The sequence below is a fragment of the Natator depressus genome, chromosome 21 (genome assembly GCF_965152275.1).
Source record: "Natator depressus isolate rNatDep1 chromosome 21, rNatDep2.hap1, whole genome shotgun sequence".
Lineage (NCBI taxonomy): Eukaryota > Metazoa > Chordata > Testudines > Cheloniidae > Natator > Natator depressus.
In genome coordinates this window covers 6469233-6493312 of record NC_134254.1, presented here as the reverse complement: position 1 = coordinate 6493312, position 24080 = coordinate 6469233, and the positions used below count along the sequence as shown (strand labels likewise).

Sequence of the window (24080 nt, the reverse complement as noted above, 5' to 3'; positions counted from 1 at the left end):
ACAAATTTGTTTCAATACTGCCTTGGTTACTGATGGTTACAGAAGAAATCACCAGCTTTTTCCTTTTTATATAAACCAAGTAATACTGTAACTTAAGAAACACTAATCAGAATCTTGTCTATAAAAAAAAGTCCATGCAAGACTATGCATAACAGCAAATAGTTTAAACAAAAAACAATAAAAGAACTCAAGAGTTTTTATATGGTTGACTGGCTCTTTGAACTGTATTCATCACCTGGAAGTTTTACTGCAGTAAAATTTTCTAGTTATTGGTAGATTTGTAGTAATCCAAGTTTCACAATTTCAAAATGTGTAACTAAATCTAACAATCTGAGTCCCATGGGTACAGACCAAAGATCTCTGACATGAAGCAATAACATGGGGGGGGGGGGAGGAGAGAGAGAGAAAGAGGTCAACTGGCACAGAATCATGCAAAAAAAAGAGTACAAAGTCATAATAAGCACCAATAAGATGAAAATCCACAGTCTCTTTGCTTAAAAACAGTTTCCTACCATGTTTCTCCTAGAACGGCTATACAAACCTGCATAGATGGGGCATAACTTTGTTAATAATTTTTTAGAAACCTTGGTCTCACATTAAAACACCCATCAAACTTTTAAGCTGAAGTCTCCCAACCACAATGGACAAGACAAGACAATCACATGAGCAGAAACAGTTTCACAAAACATTAAGACTTGTTGCCTAACATAGCAAAACCTGAGTTTAGATGGGGACTTTGAACCAGAGTTTGTCTTAAAGAAGAACTAAACAAAGGTTAACAACAAGCTTGCTTTTTTGTTTTAAGTGCCTTGTGTGTCAGAGACACAGCTCTGAAAAACACAAATTTGCACAGTCAGATTGAGAGCTGTTTAAAAACTCAGCCAAACAGGAAAACAAACAAAGACCATTCTTTGCTGCACTGGGTTGATTTTTGACACTCATTTTTTCTATTGCGCCTATTGAGCAGTTAACAAGCAGTGAATTATATGTGAAAACAAAACAAAAAAACCCCCCAAACCTGTGCACATACCAGCATTCCATGGCTCTTGGGCAGATCTTTATGTCTTGCATATGAGAAACCTTTAAGGATTTCAAGCTTTTTGCTTATTTTTGAGAGGCAGTTACCTATGCAAAATTAAGAGACCCAGGCACTGTAGAGCTGTCGCTGAATATCAGGTTAAAGCGCATCACCATGTGTGATTAAATCTATTCCTCCAGGCAATATTGCCTACTGGGTAGGGCACTGGACTTAACTCAGGAGAGCTGGGTTCAATTCCTGACTCTGCTACTAGCTTACTGTGCCATCATGGGCAAGTCACTTCCTTCCCTGTGCGTCAGTTTCCCCATCTGTGAAATGGGAATATTAATAGTGATCTCCCTAGTAAAGCACTTTGAGATCTATGGATGCAGAGTGCTAGGTATCATCATCAACATCATGAGGAACGCTGTCAAGATCAACCCTTTTAAAAACAAGACCTTTTACTTTTCCTATTTAATCTTTAGACTTGCTAAAAATAGAAATAGGGTTTTTAAAAACCAATTTATTTATATTTTAGGCTTTTTACTTTTTGTATTATACTTTGTTTAGACAATAAAATTAGATTGGTCAGTTCCAATTCATTGCTGGTTAGTTCCTCTTTCCAGTTCTCTCATACCTTCTGCACAGTTTGGGTTCACTGTGAATCCTGACTGCACAGTGATGGAATATTTAAATGCACTTAACACAACAAAATCCTTGAATTTTGCTTGTGTCCTTTCTCCTATGGATTTTATCCTTTAACAAAATGTTGGGCCTAAATTCCTTATTACTCATCATTTATATAGAACATTTTAAGTCCAAAGTACATTACAAGCATTCATTAGTCTTCAGCTCTTTGTGGTATCAGGGTAATTAGTCCCATTTTTTATATTATATATATATATATATATATATATATATATATATATATATATATATATAACAAAGGGTGAAGTGGTTTACTAAAGGCCACAGAAGAGATCACTCCCATAGCAAGCAATGGATCCCATATGTTCCTGGCTTACAGTCCTCTGTTCAGATCATTCTCTTATTTGACAGTAGCCCTTTAATATCCTTCCTCCAAACAGCCTCCTTATTGAATCTGCCACAGAAAAATGCCACCCCTGTTTCAGAGGATTCATTTTGCCCTTATTTTAAGTTAGGATTAAAAACTGAACCACCTCAATTCATGTAACCACTGCTTTACTGGGCCAAGATCCATATTAACTCCTTTATTGGAAACTGCCAAATATGTGCTTTTATGAAACCATCTGAATGTTTTGCCCCAAAGTCAGTCAGCAGCCATGATCACATGTAGAATATGCAGGGAGAATAACAGGCATCAAAAGGGCAAAGAGGAGTTTTCTCCATTATTTCCTTCTGACCAGTTAAGTCCCTTTCTTTGCTTTTCCTTAGATCGCCAAAAGCAGCAGTTGGGCTTTCAGTGAGCCATACCATGACTACCACCAAAGGCTTTACTCACCACTGCAGAATGGTTACAAGGAAGTAATTCATCAGCATTTGTGAAGCTACTGGAGGTGGCAGAATGGAAGGTGCAATAAAAGCAAAGAGTACTGTTGTTCTACAACACAAGGGGGTTTACAACCTTTTTCTCATTCACCGCTGGATGCCCTAATAAAGTGGCATCAGAAGAGTTATATGTATGGGGTAGAGGGACAAAAAGGGATAACTGGCAAAAGGCAATTCTTGAGACAGAGCAGAAGGCAGGGACAAACTAAGCACTGCAGTCAATGTACACGCATGAAAGCTGTGCTATAGAATCTCTCAAATTCACACCAATCCATTTTGCAGATCAGGCAACACCCCAGTAGGTATTTTGGCGACCCGAAAGCATCCTCTTTCAACCCAAGCATGATTGCCACAGCTGACAGAGTCCTGGGCATTTCCACAACAGATAAATTAGTCAGACACAGATCCAGAGCGTGAAATAATGAGGAGTTACTGTAACGCCATGTCAGGAATCAGGAGACACAAAGCAAACGATAGGAGCAGCAGAGAGCTTTAGGTGGCTACTGTGCTGGAATAAAGAGGAATTCTCCCACAGCCATTGACTGCAATGCTTTACTGAGAGCCAGTGTGTGTTGAACAGGAGACAATTCTTCTTATAAAGCCAGTATCAGTGAAAAAGACATTGCCTTTTGCTCTGATGCAGACGGAGAAGTGAGCGTAGCTAACAGCATCCCCAGCCAGGTTGGGAAGCATCTTTTATGTTAATATAATCCCCGCGGCCAGAAACAGAGAGGTCTCCATCACCCATGGACGACGACATCATCTTTTCAATAAGGACTCTAGGAAACAACATACATGATGTAACAAGCAGCAAGAGACTACACCCCTACAGTCTGGTACACAACTGGATATAGCCACCATTCCTATGGGCCAGAGCTGGCTGCTGTGGACTTAAAGGGACAATACTAGGTAATACAAATTACAGCTCTCAATCCAATTTCCTGGGGACAAGTGTCCCCAGCACAAACCACCATCAGGGACACGAGCTGGCTCATATGCTGGCAGCATCAGTGGAGAGGCCAGTGACTGAACAAATCACGGAGACTGAAGTACCCTCCCCACCTCTGGAGGTGAGCCCCTCCTGTTCCGGATCAAGGCACAGCCGCAGGCTTCAATGGGGAAGTCTGCATTTTCCTGCCATAGCCATTATGAGAGCAGAGAGCTTTGGTGTCCAGGAATGAGAATCCAACACCTTTTCATAAAACCTAGGAAAAGTAAAAGGGCCAAGTTCTCTGCTTGGATAACTCCACTGAAGGATAACTGTGTTACAAACAGATCTCCAGTCGCTTACACCCCGCTCCCATTCTCCCAATAGAGACCGGCAGATGAAAAATATCTACTGTATTTTGTTAAACCCTGTATTTCCCAATGCCTGTCACAGCTTAAACATGGGCACGATAACGTCTGACCTTTCCAGCTGCAGTGTCCCTTTAGACTAACTTACACATTATTACTGCTATATGATAAATGCCAACAGTGTGCTCAGTTCCTTAGGAGGTTAACCCTTTAGAGCAGTGATTCTCAGACCTCAGTGGTTCAGGAGCCAAATAAGCAATCGACATTACCCCAAAGAGCAACAGTTGCGTGAATTCACGGTTTCATTTTCTGTTTTTATATAATTCTCAGAGCAAAATGACTAACCAAGTATTAGGTTATCAACTACAATTGGTTAACAACATAGTAAAAACATCCTGATTGGATAATAACTTTGATTCGTTAATAATTAAATCACACGGTGTTTTAATATCATGTGCTGCAAGGAGCCACAGGAGACACATTAAAGAGCCACTTGCGGCTTCTGAGCCTCAATCTGAGTATCCCTGCTTTAGAGGCACTCCGAGAAGCCATCATACCTACCGCATAGACTCATTAATATTCTTGTTTTCCTTGACAGATGTTTCAGTCCAGCCAGAGAAACCGTTCTCTTTGCTGAACCGATCAATCTCTTCCCTGGTCACTGCCCACGGGGAAAGGTCGCACTGTAAAAAAAAAAAAAAAAAAAAAAAAAAAAGAGTCGGTCACTTTAAAAGGAGTCGTTTTATTTATTTATTTTAAACAAAAGATAGCATGGAGTGCCAACCCTTCCCATCCCTGAGAGCATGATCAGATAGGGGTTCCTAGTGGGATAATGTAAAAGCCAATATGTTTATCTGGTTTGAGAGTAATCTGGCACAAGCATGCATGTGCTGGAGATCTGTCCAGAGTGAGACAGCAAGCAGTGGGGAAGAGAAATGTTCTCACTCATCCAGGCTAGGAAATGCTCTGTCTACATCAAGAAAATTCACATCAACCTAACTACACTCATGCAGTTACACTGATGCTAACATAGAGAAGTAAGGTGCAGTGCATCTCCATTAGGGGTTTGCACTGGCACAGTTACACTCATTTAGTTGCACTGGTGCAGATTTCCTCAGTGTAGACAGAGCCTGCGTTCTTTAAACTCTGCTACCAGGAGGAGGTGTTCTCCCCAATGAGAAGGAGAATGACTGTATAACATGCTGTCCCCTTTATCATGCCTTTGATAATCAGCTCTTAGCTAATCTTGAATTTTTGACCTTACCACTCAAACTAGACAAGCCTCACCAATCTGGACCTTGAAGGGGCCACAGAGCTGATATCAGCACAAAGAAGGGACACCCCTGTAGCCACAGAAGATTGGGGTTTTTTAAATACAAGAGAAATAAATCATTAAACAAAGCAGCAGCAAGCGATTTGAACAATGAAACTTGACACTGAGCAGCAATACACAGATGGCATCTCTCTCAGCAAGGGAAGTCTCAGGTCACCCATATAGGTGACCTCGTTAGAATACTAACCCTTTCCCTGCCCTGCCATACATATTCATCCTAACCTGGTGCAAATTAAAGATCTGTGTGGACAGAAAAGCTTTGCAACTCTCTGAAAGCCGCCACGCTCTGGCTCTGATCACGCAGCAGATTCCAGACACGGAGCCCTCATAGGAGAACTCTCTGCTGCCGGTTCTGAAAGTGATACCTGGCAATCTAAACTGGTGCTGCCCGTGGGGCAAGAGACAGCAGCCATCTGACAGCGCACAGCAAACCACACTCCAACGGAGGATGAGGAAGCAACTCAGAATATTAGGCATCGGCCAAAGCTCTGTCTATATAAGGCTCGCACTGACATTGACTAACCAACCTCAAAGAGTTGTATTAAGTCCGACTGACTCTGTTTCAACACAGAACTTGGCCAACGAGACCCTTTTTAAGCTCAGTTTATAAATCACATTGTAGCCTAAGCGGCCAGTGAGGCTAGAGCCCAGTCTAAACATGGTACGGCTCCATCCACAATGGACAGCCCACCCATCTTTAAGCGTTAGCCTAAACTGGTTTCAGAGTGCTTTTCAAGATGGTTTTGCAAACAGTCCAAGCCCCCAGCATGGGTATGATCTGAAAATCTGCTCACAAAAGGACATAACAATCCGTCTCTTCTGACGGATCTTCAATGAACCATTTTGCTGACTCACCAATTCCACAAGGAGAATCATGGAAACCAGGTGTGGAAGGTGCTCAGATACTATGGTGATGGATGGCAGTATAAACCCCAAGGAGGGAGGGGAGGGGGGTCTATTAGATCCCATTCAATCTATCCTTCCTGTCAATGCAGGACTGTCTCCTCGAACACATTCTCCAGTGTTTAGCCCAGGCTAGAAGAAATAACTCCAAGTTGTAAACAAAGTGGAAGTGAGAAACGCTAACAGGGGAACCAGTCACAAATCAGACCAGAGGGAGGAAATCTAGCTATGCAGAGGCTGATCCTGCACACACACATCGGGAAGAAAAAGTTCCTGCAGGACTAACCAATCTGTCTGGATGATTTCCACCTCACAAGCTTATCTAACACCTACCTAAACACAAGTGGTTTGGGAGGAATTTGAAGAAACTCCCAGCTGTGCCCCACTTGCTCTTCACTCTTCCCTGTACCCAGATTGTTCCTGGGATCAACTATCTCAGAGGGGAAGGGGAAAAAAAAATGCCACTTTCAATCTAGAGGTACGTCTACACTGCAAGCGAAGGGGTGGTTGTAGTGCAAGCAGGTATACCCATACTAGCTTTAATTTAGCTTGCACTGATAACAATAATAGTGGAGATGCAGTGGATGGGCGTTAGCGTGGGCAACCAGCCAGAGGACAAGGCAGCTAGGAACCCTTGCTAGCCCATGCCACTGCATCTTAGCTCAGTGGTTTGAGCATTGGCCTGCTAAACCCAGGGTTGTGAGTTCAATCCTCAAGGGGGCCATTTAGGGTTCTGGAGCAATATTGGGGATTGGTCCTGCTTTGAGCAGGGGGTTGGACTAGATGACCTCCTGAGGTCCCTTCCAACTCTGATATTCTATGAACCTTCACTGCTACTGTTACCTGCGCTAGATAGGTTAAATGCCCGTGTCATAATCACACCTTCCTGGGCAGTACAGACATACCGTAGAAGCCAGTACTGTCCAAATGTCTGCCCAGCCAAGGAACGACCAGGTCTCCTGAACTGATCCACCGTCCTCAAAACTTTACAAGCTAAGTAAAAACGATACCAGGTAAGGAGCAGCACTGCCCTGGCTCAGCATTTTAATCACAAGATCCTTGCCAGATAAAGGTGAATGACCAGGGAAGGGATTAGCGAGACCACAAGATATGTAACAGCTCTGGCGAAGTCTAGTGGAGAAGGCCATCTTCCTCACTTCAATTTAAACCCCCTTTCCTCAAACACGCATACACCCAAGGTCCATCTAGACTTGCTCACCTTATTAGCCAGCAGCAAGCAGGGCACCGGGCTTCCATCTGGCAGCGTGAGCTTGCTGTCCAAATCCTGCTTCCACCTCCAGCTGTTGCCAAATGAGCTGAAGTTAGTGACATCAAACATTATAACGCAGGCCGATGCCTCTCTGTAGTACAGCCGGGTCATGGATGTGAAGCGTTCCTGCCCTGCATGGGCGGAGAGTGAGAGAAGAGGGGAAAGGTTTTTTTTTGTTTTTTTTTTTTAAAGATCGCCTTTTTGGATTGGTCCATGCTGAGGATTTGCCCCAGTTGCAGCCAGCTAGGGCCAGCCACCTCACACTGTGCCTCCAAGTACCCCCTGCAGAAGGAAGTATCACTATCCCCATTTTAGAGATGAGAAAACTGAGGTACGGAGACCAGTGTCTTGCCCACGCAATTCAGCAGCGTAGCTGATATTAGAGCTTAGAAGTTCCTCCCCCACCACCAATGTGCTCAAGTCACATGTTTCCCAAGCCTCTGTTTTCCAACCACTTTCCTCTCATGGTCATTTTCGTGGCCATTTAAGCTCACCTCATTTCCCACCTGCAGCTTTACCTCATCCACGGTGAAGCCTGGCTAACAGCAGCAATACTTGGTCTAAACACAGCTGTTCGGAGGGTTCTAGTCACAGGGATTTTTTCCGAAGTGTGTGCAAGCACAACAGTGCTATAGGCTACGTGCTGTATACATCTTGTAATGTTATGAGCACTGTTCTCAGAAAATAACCTATCCATGTTAGTTAAAGGAACTGCTAGGACCCTGCTAACTACGCAGCTGGTGCGGTACAGGTTTAACCACCGGCTGACCAAGCACTTAGGGCCTCGCTATGCTACCAAAACGACCGTATGTCTACAGTACCACTTACGTCGAGAGAATTTGTGACGCTCAAGGGTGTGAATAAGCCGTTGCCCCGAGCAACATAACTTACACCGACTTAAGTGCCGGCGTGGACCGTGCTACGTCAGCAGGAGAGCTTCTCCTGCTGACCGTAGCTCCTGCCGCTCGTTAGGGGTGGATTAATTAAGTTGACGAGAGAGCTCTCCCATCCGCTTAGAGCGGCTCTGCTAGAGAGTTGACAGCAGCACAGCTGCACTGGTACAGCTGCATTGGTATAAGCCCTCTAGGTAGCCACAATCTGTGTTTATTCAGTGCCCCGCCTTGTAGACAGGACCAAACTATGAACCATTCCTGTTACATGCTTCACTAACACAACTGAAATGGGACTTGGTCAAATCGACACAGGCAACCTATTATATACCACAGGGTGGATGATGATTGTGTTGCAACAACACAGCACTGAAGATTTGCTAGCACTTACAGGCTCTTATGCTGGCAAGGGGTTAGCAACAATACACTCTCTACTTACCTCTCAACTGCTATCTTCCCCGTGTGCTTTTTAGACTGTAAGCACAGCAGGGCAGGGACTGGCAGTATCTGAGCGTCTTGTACAGCCCTGAGCACATTGCTGGGGGTTAAACAACAATGCAGCAGCCATTAGTCCCACAAACCATAAATGGCTTCTTGGGTTTTCAGCTGAAATCTGCATGCTGATGCGATTGGCACAACTTCTCCTTTTTTAATGATTAGATTGATGCCTGCGACGCGCGCGCACACACACATACGGAAATACTGAAACAGGATAAAGCCACAGCTAGGAGTTTCACTCAGTCACCCAGTCCCACACTCCAACCCCGTACCCTGCCTGCACCCTCCCCCCCCGACACTGCTCTGTCTCCTTTCTTTTTTGATGCTAAACTTTGATAGTGCTGGAAGCTGAGTTCTTCTGGTTCTCTACAGCGGCAGATGCAGTTGCAATGAAAGTTTTCTCCATTCCACTGTCTCCCAAACAATGCGCCTCACCCCAACCCAGACCCACCACCTCCAGGGCCTGTAGGAGAATCCTGTTTCCATGAGCACTTGATTGCTGGCCTCCCCATCTCTAATATGGACACTTATTCTCTAGGAAACCACTACTCTTTTCACACAGGCCACCAAACAGCCATCAGATGGTAACTTTCAGGGCCCATTTTTTCCTCTCATAGCAGTGGGAGTTACTCCTGATTTAGCCCTGAGGGAGCGGAGAATCAGCACTCTACTCATGGCAACCAGCCCCTGCTGTATTCAGACAGGGGACCTAGAGAGATAAAACGCTCCATCCTGATACACATCACCTTCCCTCTCTCCCCATTCAGTCTCTGTTCCTTTAAAACAGTGGAAAGCGTGCTGTGGAATTTATCAATCCACGCTGATATGTTCTCTCTAGACTAGCCACATGATTCAACATTTAATCACCGTTGAAAAAAACAAAACACAAAACCATACACCACAAAACAGAATCTTTGTTTTTGCCAGCCCAAAATAAAGTTGTTGGGTTTTTTAAGGGTCTTTTGTTGAAGAAGAAGAAGAAAAAAAAAAAGTCAAATAAGTTGGACACTTGGAAACTCTGTCTCGACCTACTCCAGCGGCTTGTCTGAGCTCACCTGCAATGTCCCATAGCTGAAGTCGCACAGTCTCGGACTCTGACCACTGCACCACCTTCAGAGCAAAATCCACTGCAAGGCCCCAAAGAGAGAGGAAATCGGATTAGGGATTATGTAAAACCATTGTGCGTTTCCCCCACCCATTTGTATCAGTGGTTACAGGCATCTTGCTTTACAACTGATGGGTGCTTTACTAGCAATGGCAATTGGTAGTGGACCGTAACATGAATGCCACACTTGACTTTTCTCCTTCTACACCCTGCTTTCATTTACTCTTTCCCTGGGCACAGCCAACCCCATGTCCATCCTGCTCCCTCTGCTGTCGGTGTATCACGCTGGCTATCGCTTTGTCTACATCAGCATTTTGTGGGAAGTTTCTGCCATTGCAGCTCCACCAGCAGTGGCTGCAGCAGGAGCACTAGCATAGAAAAGCACTCGGATTTTCACTGCCATGTTGTTCATAGCCACTTTGAGCAGGGTTATTAAGCTTATTACAACACAATGGCAGAGACCCCCGTGCCTTCAGTACTATAGCACTCCTACTTGCTAGCACTGCTGGGGCTGATCTGGTGCAAGATATGCCCCAGACTGTGGCACAGAATGCAGCCATGCTGTCCTTTAGGAAAGAGGCAAACAAGGTGGGATTAGCTCGCTGTTGGACTAACTCTGCTCCCGCCAAAGCCAGCACTGACTTCAACAGGATCATTATTCAGGCCACCACGAACATTTGTGAAAATCCCACCCAAAGCTTTTGATTTGCAGAATGGGACTCAAAACCCCACTTGCAAGTCTCATGCTCAACTAGCAGTGCTGGGCAAGCACCATGGCTTGAGACTGTAAGCTCTTCTGGGGTAGAGAGAGCCTTTTTGTTCTGTGTGTACAGCGCCTAGCACAACGGGGTCCTGGGCCATGGCTGGGGTACTTTGGCGCTACAGTAGAGGAAATCATAAATAATATCAATATCAAAGGAAAATTAAATTCGCAGGGAGAGTTCTGAAGAATAAGCCCTCTCCAGCACCTGATCTTGAGAAATAACAATGTAAACTTTAAAAAAAAAAAAAAAAAGATACAGGTAATCTTATTACACAGAGAGCTTTACAGGAGACCTCCCCTCCCCCAATCATCTCGATTTACTTTTCATTTCACTCATGTGTATTTGGATTGCACACTTTGTGCCCTTGATACACAGTTTCAATGGCAGGCAGAACTAATCAGTTCATTTTGATTAGGGGCCAATATACACAATGCGGATAGTTTGAAATGAAAGGTCAGCCTTGCTCATCTTGCCTTTTTAAAAAATTATTGATCCTAGATCAAAACTGAAGAAAATGGCAAACAGCTATGTTTAATACTCTTTTAATAAAGCAAAATGTATCAATGCATTAAAAATAAGCACGGCCGTCTGTCAGAAGCTCGTGCTGGTTCTTCATAAATGCCCAAGAATGTACAAAATTAGCCAGTTTTTTGTTTTGTTTTTACTTGTCTCCATTTTGTGCTGCCTGAAACAATTCAGAGGTGTTTTTTGTTATTTGGGGCACAGTTTTTCCTTTCACACACAACCTCCCCACTCCAAACCAAGCCAATCCCAACAAGTGCCCAGTGAGCATAAATACACACACCTGACCTACATTTCTCAGGAGTGACACAAATTGGATAGGCTGCAATCCAAAGGAAGGCTGTCCAGTTGAGCTAATACCTAGTTCAGCGGTTCTGAAACTTTCTGAAGCTAGGGATTCATTTTCTAACGATTGAGAACACAGAGAGAAAATGCATCCCCCCGCTGTTGCAAGTGATCAAAAGCTGTATGTAAGTGCCCGTTTTACAAGACCAAATCCAGGCACTTTGTACATCATGGCCTCAGTGGGGTGCAGGCCCCCATTTTAAGAACCTCTGACCGAGTTCTTCGTCTTGGATTCACCAGCAGAGAGATTAAAGTAAGCGTGTGCTTTGAAAAAGAGGAAAAGCACCAACACTGGCCTCCATTATTCTGTCCCACTCGGACACCGTTTGGATGGAGCCTTAGTGCCTCCTGCACTTGGCCTGTTATTCAACCCTGCTATGTTAGCGTTTAGAGGTGTGCTGGACGATGTTTTCAAACACAGGATTGCTTCCACACACTATTAAGGTCCTGTATGCAAAAAAGTCAACTGTGTTGCGAGTCTCTGTTATGATGCGCTTGTCCCCAAGACAATTAACACGCAGTTCCATTTTAGTGTAAGTCTATACTTAAATGTTTAGTAGTGATTTAACAATGTTACATAACACAGCCTTAAATTCTAGCATAAACAGGACTCAGACATTTGCATCATGGAACAAATATTTGGGTTGCATCTACATCACACTTTACAACTGAGTTAATTAACACATGGTACCATCACTAAAAATTCAAGGACCCACTTAGCCTTTGAAGTGTCAAACACTCTTAACTGTGTTCTCCAATCGTGCTAACCTTGTGCTCATTCAAAATCTCTCCTCTGAGGAATTCAGGATGAAAGTCTATTGCGATCTGTATATCCCGGTTTGCTAAAATGTGTTCAAAGTATGGATACCATTCTTGACACCGGTCTTCCAACCTGGCCATAACTAGCATGGTTTCATTGCACGCAGAAATTTAGTTTCTGCTAGAGTGGCTTCAACTATGTTATAAACTAGGGAAACAAGGCCAAGGCCAAGCATTAACCATGTCACGGAACTAAGGCCACGTCTACACTACCCGCTGGATTGGCGGGTAGTGATCCCTATCAGGGATCGATTTATCGCATCTAGTGTAGATGCAATACATCGATCCCCGATCGCTCTGCCGTCGACTCCAGAACTCCACCAGGGCGAGAGGCGGAAGTGGAGTCGACGGGGGAGCGGCCGCCATCGATCCCGCGCCGCGAGGACGCGAAGTAAGTGATTCTAAGTCGATCTAAGATATGTCGACTTCAGCTACGCTATTCTCGTAGCTGAAGTTGCGTATCTTAGATCGATTCCCCCCTTCCACCCCCAGTGTAGACCAGGCCTAAGGTGTCATCACTGGGTCCTCCAGCACAGCTGATTCTACAGTGGAGATAGGACCTCAAACTGTTGCCTAGCAGTGTTAAGAAGTTGTAACATACACTCGCTAGCAAGTTTGTTTGTAGCAGCCATGCTGCTAGGACGGCCATTTAAACAATATTCCTTTCCACCACGGGCAACAAGCCCACAGTGATTAAAGGCGCCTTGGAAAACGTATTCCAAAGCAGTTTCCATACCCAACCACCAACCGTAGCCGGTGCTCCCAGCATAGAGAGGGCCTTAAAGAGAAGCTTGCTTCAGGTTCATTGGGCAGTTTGTAATGATCAGAGGCCTCAGAGTTAGACCTCATCAGGATGTGTTTGTGCTCAAGTGGCTGGCTAGAGTCAGGCTGCCCAGATCCTTTTCTGTAAGATCAGAAAAATTACTAGCCCATCTGTCAACAGGGGCCTAATTAAATAACAGGTGTAAAGCAACAGGAGGTCCTCAGTTGTATGATGCTGAAGGAAATGCAAAATTATACTTGCAGGCTGAAAAGTGCTCCTTTTGTTGAGTTACTTCAGGTTTTTACTGCTGGAAGGTATAGGAGAAACAATTTTCACACCTCAGTCTGTGAGCAAAGGACCCTCAATAAATAAGAATAATACAGTATATTTCTACAACAGCTTTCATCTTAAAATGACCCCAGAGCACTTTACAAACACGAGATAAATTATGGCCTACATTTTCAAGAGTGACTAGTGATTCTGGGAGCCCAGTATAAAAGGACCTAGTTTTCAGAAAGTCCCAGGCATCCACCCTCTAAAAATCTGGTCTCTTTGCACCCAAAATCTCTTTTGAAAATTTAGACCACAAAGTAGATACAGTGATCTCTTCAACCAGCACTGAAACGCTGGCACTTCTGGGGTGGAACATGGAACACAACAGCTATTTAATGGCACAACAACAACACTGTGCCACAGTGGTCCACTCACATAGTAAGTGCTAAGATACAACCAACCTTCCTCCTTTGTGACAATAGTAATTCCTTCTACACTTCAATCCTTCATTAGACCAGTCCATTACAAACTCCTGGCCTTCTCATGAAGGCGAGAGCTCGCCCTGTTGACAAAAATCCTTGCTGACAAACATGCAACGGTAAAAGATGTCCGAGGCATTCTCCTTTCTGATAGCTGTCGCCCACTACCATCTTTCTGGGAATCAAATCCTGCAGCTCTTACTCAGGTCAAACTCTCCCTGACCTCAACAGGAGTTTTGCCAGCATATATACTGCAGAATTTGCCCCAGTAAGACAGTACTGATGGGAAGGTAATGGAAGCCCTAGCAAGGAAAGAAAAGTCTCATAAAGGACTTCTAACTACAAACCAGCATGTTGTAATAAGCTTAATAATACTTCACAGTGGCACAGTGCTTCCAACCTTCAAAGCAGTGCACAAACATTATAATTTAGCAAATGACAATGCAATCCACAGAAACATATAGCAAGAGGAGAGGGAAATACACATCCCCAGCTGGGAAAATATTCCATATTTAGAGACACTGAACATATAGTTTAGAACAGAATGGAGCAGCATTTGAAAGTTTTGCTGATTTCCTCCTTACAAATAGATTGCTGCATGCAGCTATCTTTTGATGATCACTCACCTCCCACGGTGGATTTGTAGTGCTTATTGAAGCTGTCGTTGGCATATCGCTGCACCAGCGACGTCTTCCCAACCGTAGCATCTCCAACGATCAGAACTTTAAACATATGGTCATTGTGCCCCATTTTTATACCAACTGAACACAACCACCCTCTCTTTATTATTCAAGCATCTTTAGTCTAATCTGAGCACATGTAACTCAAGGGGGTGAGGGAGCCAAAAACCACTTTCTCTTGTGGAAAACTCTCACAGAAGTGGACACACATGTGCTAGCCAAAGTTTGTAAATACTTATTTCGCCTCTCACAGACACGATCTGCTCTGCACAACACACGCAGACAGAGTGGTCTAGTTTCTGTATAACTTTCTGCTCTTCCTTGCAGATACAGTGTTTTATACAGAATGCCCTTCACTTAAAGAGAAGGGCATACCATTACCTAGCTACAGTGCATAACTTTCTGCTTCCTCCTGCAGACATGGCCTTCTCTGTACCGCTCAGAGAGACAGAATTAGTTTCTTAATAACTTCTGCTCCCTCTTGCAGACGCACACCCCTCTGGTTGGCTTGCAGTGAAAGCAAGTTAAAAAATAACTAGTCCCAAAGAAGAATTATCCACAGGATGAAGGAGAATAACATAAAATAAATCAACAGCCAAACCCAGAACGTTTCCTAGCCTTTCAATCTTCATGCAGTTGCACTGGAGGGACAGCTGAGTCCTGCCACACTCATCACACAGGTTGGGGGGAAAGTCTTCCACACTCCGCAGTGGTTGCTTCCTCTGCTTACTACTAGGGCTGATGGAGATAAAGACCTAGCCCTGCTTCCGCCTAGCGGGACAGAGCAGAAGCTACTCCTCCTTCAGCAGCCACCAGCCCCTTTGCCAGCTGCTGTCATGTGAGACGGTCAGGTGGCTGCACTAGCTCCGCCCCACCAAGAAAACTGCATTACCCATCAGGCACCGCGGAGAAAAGTGAGACACAGAGGGGAGTCTGTGGGCGCAGGGGCTGGTGGGAAGTGTAGTCTGCAGGGAGGAGAAGCAGGACCACTGTCTATTCTTAAAGGGACACGCTGTGATTTTTGTAAAGCTACTTCTCCCTCTCTACTGCTGGATCAATGCCTTTTTTTTTTTTTTTTTTTTTTTTTAGTAAAAGAGCTGCCCCGACACAGGATTACATTAAGGACATTTAACCAGCACTATGCGTGGTGCAGAAATACACTTGGGAGGCAGAGAGCCAGGACTCCTGGGTTCTAGTTCCATCTCTGAAAGGCAGTGTAGCCTATAGATAGAGCAATGGGGGGGCCAAGACTCATGAGATCTAATCTCACCTCTGTTGCTCCCTTGCTGCAGCCTAGGGGATAGTGCAAGGGATGGACTCAGGACTCCTGCATTCTTTTTCCTGACTTGCCACTGGCCTGCTGAGTGCCCTTGGACAAGCCACTTCCCTGCCTCGTGCCTCAGTTTCACCATCTGTAAAAAGGGGATAATGACACTGACCAGCTTTGTAAAGTGCTTTGAGAGCTACTGATGAAAAGATCTATCTAATAGGCATCGATTGTTGTTTAATGACTTTTTCATTCAAGAAGTCCTTTGTGTGACTTCCCTTTCCTCGCCGAAATTCATTTATTCCACAAAGGCGTGATCATGTACCTCCACCCCACCCAATGAATTTTTTTATTTCAGTTATTGACATTTTTAAAACTTTGATTTTTCAACTTTTTTAACATTGAAATTTCAAATATAAAAAAGGATGAATTTATCACACACCCCTCCTCCCCAAAAAAGTGACAAATAATTCACCCTGCTTCTCTTCCAATTTGGTATCTGGTCAAAATTTTCTGAATTTTGATGAAAAACTGTTTGGTTCAAATTTTGACCAAAAAAGGTAGATTACCCAATTTCTTTCCCATATTTTCTAGTCATTTCTATTAATTAATGGGCTCCTATAAAATGATATCTTCAGCCCATGTATCACATGTCTGAATTGTATTTGCCATATCCAGTTGACAGTAAATACTGTGAGCTCTTCAAAGACATAGTAGCCTCTATAGGTGTATGCCCCTAAGTACACAGATAGCGCTCAATAAGCACATTGCTTACTGACTTCTAAGGGATGAAGTGAGGTTTAATTAAGAACTACAAAAGGTATGGAAATTGTTAGAAGATACGATGTAAGCACATATTGTAATGAACTGCTGCCACTGCCCTTATGCTGGGTAGCATGCAGTCATAGGCCCTATACTGCTAAGAGATAATGGAGATTCTCCTTCAGCTCAGAGGGTAAGGGCTTCTGCATTTAAAGCGGGAGGAACTGCATTGGACCCGGGCTACAAACTCTCAAATTGGCAAAGACCAGGAATTTCAGTATTCATTAGGATTAAGTATAAACTGCAATTGTATGCTGTTTGGGGCAGGGACTGTTTTTCATTGTATGTTTCTATTGCAGAGTGAAGTCCTTCCCTGGTTGAGACCTGTACAGACTATTACACTCTAAATGTTAAATAATGATTTAACACAAAGGGTGGAGTGAAGAAATAATCATGAAAAAAGTTTTCCTAGAATATGGGTCAGGGATAAAGGAATTCTGATTTGTTAAAATTTTGTTGTAAAGAAGAAAGAACCGAGCAAGTTTGTAGGTTTTACTCCCATGTCTCAGGCCTGGCTCCATCCAGCTTCCAATCAGATATCAGACCACCTGTTCTAATGTTCAATTCACTAGGAACAACACAGAGGAAAGTGAGACCAACTGGCATGGGCAAGACGCAAGCAGCTCACAGTAATGCCAGCTCTTGTGAGATCTGGCCCCAGGTTCTGGAGTCATGTGATCATAGAACCTCACTTTAAAAAAAATGAAATCTGAAGTTGTAGCCCCTGCAGTTGTATAGAAAAATTAAAAAAATACCCTAATGGCTGAAAAACTAGAAGGCAAATAAAAATAACTCAACATTAGAAAAAAAATCTCTCATGATTATTAGGAATCTGGCTCAAGGGCAGGCGTTCACCCAAGATTTTTGAACACTCAAGGCTGGCAAGGGGAACCAAAAGCAAGGTTCTGTCTGAAAAAACAGCCATTAAGAAATCTTCCCACAGATTCCAGTGAATAAATAGACAGCGGCAAGAAATCGCTTTGGCTTTTATTCATGTTGGGCTGTTTGTTAGAAGAAGCAGAGTGATGGGTACTTCCAATTAAAGGGGGCTTTGCAAAGCAAAGTTACTTCTCACCTGCAAATGCCTGCTGCAAATGTAAAATTTCTCTCACTCACTGATACAGAGGAGAATCAGAACCCAGAACGACAAGCTATGCAGCAGGACACAGATTCAGATGAGAGACTGCGGGAGTAAATGAGGTCTCACTGGTGTTCACTTGTCCTTAATGCAGCGAGACAGCTTGGGTTGGTTTCAGACAACACAAGGTGACCCTTGCTCAGACGAGCAGTCAAAAAGCACATCCATGCAGGATAATAAATGGTCCATGGTCTTTAAAAAAAAAAAAAGAAAAAAAAACAAGAAAAAGGCTGCAGCTGCAGGGAACGTGGTGCTGGTTGCAGGCTCCAGTACCAGCGGGTCTGGGAGGTTGCTTAGCATTCACTGTGCATGGGCCTGAGAGTCTTCAGCTGGCGTAGACCTTGACAAACAGATGATGGGAGAAGAGGAGATACATGTTATTAGAGATGCCCTGCCATCAGAGATTGTGATTACAAAAACAGCAAAGGGTTCTGACGCACATCATGTGGCTGAAAAAAACCTGGCATTCTCTGCCTAGAACTCCTGCTGAATTTACAGGGAGCCATTTGAACACAGAGCTATGGCTGGGAGGGTAGAGGCTGGTGGACTACAATCTATCTTTTTCATGGGACACGTGTTGCTTGCTATGCATACAAATTTTTACATATATTCCATTGATCGTTACAACACTGAGTTGCTGGAGAGCTTTAGCGAGAGCCAAGATGAGCCCAGAGAAAGATCTTTAATCAAGAGGCTGCTGGACTTGACATACATTAAAGCACAATGTACTAGGCAAGATGTTATTAATTCAGACCATGTATCGTGTTCCAAATCAATTATTAAGCCAGATGTGCCGCATGAATAAGACACTCATGCAAACCCCTTAGCATAAACAAGGACAAGAGACAGGTTTCAGAGTGATACAAGAGAGCAACCTTCGACCAACCGGGGGAACTCCTGCCTTTTGAAATCCACTGAGAAGAAACATCACCTTCCTGGCTGTCCACTCAGTGACCCTGCCACAGGGATAGCAAAGTGGCTAAGCTGTCAGCGCTTCCTCATTCAAGTTTATAATCCATGAACCAAAAGGTTATCCTTAAAGCTGATTGGCAAGCTGTCTTGCACATACACTCCCCCCCCGCCCCCCCAAATGGAGTATGCCCCCCTCTCCCTCCCGCAAGTATTTGTTTTTTCAACAACCCCTCCGGAATTTTAAAAAGTGGGATTTTTTGTGTGTGAGAGAAAGTTCCCATTTTGTTGAAAAGCCATTTCTATTTAAAACATGAAAATGTTTCGACTAGTTACGTGTGTCTCCGGTGGAAGCAAGGACAGCTGCATGCTTCTCCCTTCTAAAACAGAGGTAGGGATCCAGACTGTTGCCTGTATGGGACCTTGCTCCAGCAGGGGCCAGGCAGCTCCCTTCCTCAAGGATATCAGGAGCTCGTAGGATCTAGTCCTGTGGGGAATTTTCAGCCGGCCTTCTGTCTGCATTATGTAACTATCAGAGAGCATCTTGGCATGATCTGTAAGAGTAGGGGCTTGTCCTGGCATTCCAAGATGTCCTGCGTGTGCTGGTTTGGTGTCTTCCTTCAGCCCTGTGGTAGCTGAATGTGAAGTAATGGTGTAAATTCTTTGGGATCCTTGAGGATGGACTCTGCTATAGAAACTGCAACAGAATTTCCCCAGACCTCCATCTGCTAGCCTGCCGATCCAAGTTGTTTATCTGTAGCCTCGCCTTTCCTCTCCTCAGCCAAAGCAGTGCTGCAGGGAAGCCTTGTATCACTAAGCTTTTACATGGTTAGGCCACAGCATGCTTGAAGTATTTAATTTTAAACTTCCCAATATCCTTGTCAAAGTAAGGGAGCATAACCCAGTTTGTGATTCAGTCTCTTTCTTTGGAGAGTTTCATAGGATGAAGAGTGTTAAGACTGGACCATCCAGTTCAGTTCCCTACCAACACAAAGATGTCCCCTGCATTTTCTAGGATGGAGTCCGGTTTTAAGTGCCTCAGACAATGGGGTTCCCACCACTTCGCTTGGGAGAGTACACCACTCTAAAAAGTCTCCCGCGCAGGGGAAATCTTCCTTGATATTCATCTTACATTTCCCTTTTCCCAACTTTCAGGGATTTTGTCTGTACCCAATCCAGCATGCAAAGCTTATATAGCTATGCAGGGCGCTTTCTCGGTGATTGAGCTGCTTTTCCACAACTGCACTAATTTGCCTCACAACTAATTCATACGAAAGGGGATCTATTCTAGTTTTATGCTGCAGGAGAGCATATACTAGTGTTATTCAATGGCCAGTTCCTTATCAGACAAGACTGTACAGGTCAGCGTCAAACCTGTAACCTTGGGCTAGCAATAGCCTCTGAACTAGATTTCTCTCTCACTTCCTGTTCACAGAAGAGTGTAAATATCTCCACTGAAGATGTATCAGGGTAGAATTGGTAGGGGTGTGAACAAATTCAGCCCCTTAGCTGAAAGCACACAGCGTCCTAGTTCAGGAGGAGGGTTTTCAACTAATAGACAGGGTGAGCAGTGTTCAGAAATGGTGGCTTGAAGGAAAAAAAAGAGGGTCACAATCCACATAAATAAATGCCATCTTTATTTTACCAAATATAATTTAAAAATCAGTTAAGTTGACATTTGTCAATTCAGTTATATCAACTATAAATATTTAAGACAGTCTTTTTTAATTTTCATACAAAGAGGAACCCAACATTCTCTTCATTTGCAGCCAGGTCTAAAGTACACATGCATTCAAGTTCAATTGGTGAAAAATAAAAAAAAAAAGAAGTTGTCCTTCAAAGCGTTTTAAATGTAAATTAAGTTCTTACCCTCCCCGCCCATCCTCCCTTCCCTCTGCCTGGTAAAACTTTAGGTACCTCACCCAAGGAGAACTATGGCTCTTAAAACAATCGCCTCTACCTCCCTCAGTTTTTCAGCTGAGGCCATGGAGGGTTTCTCTCTTTCATTGGCACAAGTCTTTAGATAGGGAACTGATGAGGCATGTAAAATAGTAAGGGGGGGGGTCTACTAAAAGCTTAAGTGTTAGGGAAGGGAAATCTCCAATGTATCCCTCAATACTGGGCATGGAAACAAGTGACCTGTTTTCTGTGTCGGTTAACGCCGAGGTGCAGGAGAAGGTCTCCAAGAAATTGGGACTTCAGTGCAGCAAAATTTCAACAGAAGCCCTGGACAAATTAGATTTGTGAGACGTCGCTGGGGTGAAGAGATGTGAATTTCAGAGCTATGATCACAAGTGACATTTGAAGAGAGCAGTTCCGAGGCCTTCTAACATAGGAATGAAAGCCCTCTGGAAACACACTCCCTATTAGTGCAGAGTCTGCGAGACCGCACTCTATTAAGAACTGCAATTCTGTGATTTAAGGCAATCTTTACGTAAGCCAGGTCTCCCAAATACTCTGTACAGTTAAGGCCATAAAAAAGAGGCGTCCCTCAAACAGTGTGAAACAGGAAACTATTCTTCTACAAGTACCTTTAGACAGTGGTCCCTCAGCTCTTATCTTTCTGGCATGCAAAACAGTAAATGTGGTTTGGTTCTGACATCTATATAGGTTCCTCTATTTTTTGGTATTGTTTCCCCATCAGTCCATGATGGAACTCCTCTTTTAGTTTCAAACCTGTCAACGTGCCTGGCCTTAAACCAGGTCTCTAGCTCTGAACTGCAGGGAAAGTGCCAAGCCAATTCCAGACTGGAATTTTGCAGCATGGGACTACTGATGGTCATGACAGATACACTTGGCTGGGCTGTTGCTGTTTTGCTCAGCCCACGGTAAGGGCAAGGTGGTGTGGTCTTCCAAGCAAATCACTCCCTCCCAAGGCAGTCAAGACAGCCATACTTACGTGGCTGTGGTAGAGTGCAGCTAGCCAATATACTGAGGTTGCTCAGAGCAGCAACAATCACCCCCTGAAACCGAGCCTCACTTAGGGTGAAGAAGGTCAAAATTCTACACAAGACATTGAGGATCACTTCCCACTTGTTGAACGTAACACCCAGCTCTCTGGGAAGAGCCAAAAAGGAGAAAAACAGCATTGTTTTAAGGAGCTTGTGGGAGAGACACAGAAGTTGACCCAGTATCAGAAAATAAGGGCCACGACAAGGGTGCAGGGTGTGTGTTCTGGAACGAGGAATGCATTTCAGACTTAAAAAGGGGGTGGGGGGGGGGGGAAGGAGAGAAACTAAAGTCCTACATACAATTAAAAATCCAGCAACTTTAGGGTTATGTTTTAAAGCCTCAAATAAACCAGGTGAGCACGCCTTATAAGCATCTGGGGGTGGGAGTGGATGTTTAAAAGGGATCTTTCCGGCACACTCAGGCTAGTTCCCTAACCAGAATCTTGTTTGATTTAGAACCCAGGCATAAAGTAGGGCTTTGGGGGAGGATCTGGGGATGCCCCAAATCCTAGTTTATAGGGTGTTCCCTCCTGGGAGGTGCCTATTCAGTTTATAATTAAAAACAAACCTGAATTGTATCCTCAACATTGAATGCTTATGAACCAAAAGTGACCCTTTACCTCTTGTGATGGGTGTGGGCTTCCTTTATGATCCGACTACTCAATCAACATTTCCAATATAACCTTGGTTCAGATGCTGCGGCTATGAAATTGCACTTGGTGATTGTCTCTTACACTTTTTTTTTTGTCCTTCCTAAAACTAGATTTCTCTGTACAAACTTGGCTTGAAATATAAACCACGTAAAATTCCCATTGAAAATAATGAGAATCCGGTATCAAAGCTGAAGTCCCAAGAGAGACAGAAGAAAGGGAAGGAGGAAAGAAGGGGATGATGGGGAGAGCTAGTCTCCCACGTCCGTGTCCCGGTCACCGATGAGCCAGAGAATGTGGAAACTGAGAGCCAAGAGACCTGTCCCAAGCAGGTCACCCAATGCCGTTAAGTAAGGGATGGAAAAGTTGTCAGGATCCAGGCCCCTACCCCACATCCAATGCACCATCCAGTCGGCAATGTAGAGTAGAATGAGAACCTGGAAAACAGACAAGACGGAAGAGCCATGTTAGCTACTAACGCAGACTTTCACGCCCTTTTCTTCCCCAGGACAAAGCCTTCCACCTGGGTTCTTCAAGTTCCTGTATACTCAGGCATTTGCAATTCAGCCTGATTGAAGAGCGAGCCCCTATTAATCCCATTCAAGCCTACGGATTGGTCAGAACACTAAAAAGAGATGGGGCTGGTTGTTAAGAGGAACATCCTCAAACAAGGGAAAACCAAAGATTTGATGGTGGGCACATTTCAGATTGTGGGCATGTGGGAGAGGGGCATGCCTGCAAGTGAGCATTTAGGGGGCACAAGATGTGAGTTGGGTTTCTAATTCCCCAATGTGCCTTTGAAAACCTCCCTACTGCTCTATGCCCAATGCATCACCATCAGTTTATTTTAGGTGTATGAGAGAGTTCACTGCATGTGGGCTGAAAGCCTCCAAAATGAGGAGGCTCTGACCCAGATCCAAGTTTTGCAGCTCAGATCACAACTCTAACCAAAATAAGAGAGAGGAGCTAGTGGACCCAGAGCCAGGGAAGTAGAGGCAGGATCCAATCCACGGTTCACACTGGGGTGACTCAGAGGTGAGCAGAAAGCCCAGCGAAAGGGGAGCAGAGTTGGAGCAGCAGAGTCCTGGGTTCCTGGGGGCAGGACAGCGGTCTCAGAGCAGTGACATGAATCCCCAGATGGTCAGGTTCCCACCTTTGCTCTAGGACAACACTGAGGGTATCCCGAGTCAGTAGTTCACACTGAGTCCTAAGCAAAGCCAGGAGAAATGCTCACAAATGCATCTAGCAGCAGATCAGGTACAGACATTTAAAGCCATCAACTTGTGACCGGAGTGAGGGCTGGAAGGATCAGGCCAAGGCCCCCTCCTTCACTACAATCCATTTAATTACCCATGAGCCCCCACTCTGCTCGCAAGCCTGTAGCTTCCCACAATGCAGCTAGCTCTCTGCAGGGGGAAGAGCACCAGGGACTTTAGAAAGTGGTGGCTAAAGGAAGCTTCCCTTCACGTGTCAAGCACAGAGCAGGGGCTCGCGACTTAGAGTAGCGGCCTTGTCCAGCGCGCGCTGTTTTTCTTTCTTGTGGATGCTCTGACTCATTTCCTGGAGCTCAGCTCGGTTGTTGATTTTAGGGGGATGCTAAAACCAGCAACAACTTCCACCAGCACCAGGAGGTGGCTGTGTTTAGTAGGATAACTCTTTGGCCACAGTCTCCCCTCTGTCTGCCTGTGCAGTAGGGGAGGGATCTATTGGCTGCCTGAGTTTCCTGAAATGCCAAAAATCACCCCTTACATCTCTGAGTGCACGCTCCTCACCTCAAGCACTGAGGGTTATTTTACCCAGAATCGGTGAGGAGCATGGGAGCCCAACGCTGGCAGCCCAGCCAGATGTCTCCTGT

General features: G+C 44.5%; 2 protein-coding genes across 2 annotated transcripts in view; both read right to left on the bottom strand.

Annotated features, from left to right (window-relative positions):
- On the bottom strand, positions 1–15895 carry RAB29 (RAB29, member RAS oncogene family). Its single transcript, XM_074936131.1, has 5 exons — positions 14435–15895; positions 9794–9865; positions 7300–7481; positions 4406–4527; positions 1–3327 (listed from the first exon to the last, which is right to left on the bottom strand). Exons 1-5 carry the CDS (start codon positions 14556–14558, stop codon positions 3210–3212), a joined length of 618 nt encoding a protein of 205 aa, XP_074792232.1. The 5' UTR covers positions 14559–15895; the 3' UTR covers positions 1–3209.
- Positions 15896–20337: 4442 nt separating this feature from the next.
- Positions 20338–24080, bottom strand: part of SLC41A1 (solute carrier family 41 member 1) — a 30432-nt gene continuing 26689 nt past the window's right edge. The window contains exon 11 of the mRNA XM_074936082.1: positions 20338–22662. Within this exon, the coding sequence (XP_074792183.1) occupies positions 22477–22662 (186 nt within the window). The 3' untranslated portion in view covers positions 20338–22476. The remainder of the gene's footprint in view (positions 22663–24080) is intronic.

Coding starts and splice junctions, on each gene's coding strand:
- RAB29 (XM_074936131.1), bottom strand. CDS start 14,558: ATGGGGCACAATGACCATATGTTTAAAGTTCTGATCGTTGGAGATGCT. Junction 9,866..14,434: donor CTACAAATCCACCGTGGGAG/GTGAGTGATCAT, acceptor GGGGCCTTGCAG/TGGATTTTGCTCTGAAGGTG. Junction 4,528..7,299: donor GCTTGCTGCTGGCTAATAAG/GTGAGCAAGTCT, acceptor TTTTTTTTACAG/TGCGACCTTTCCCCGTGGGC.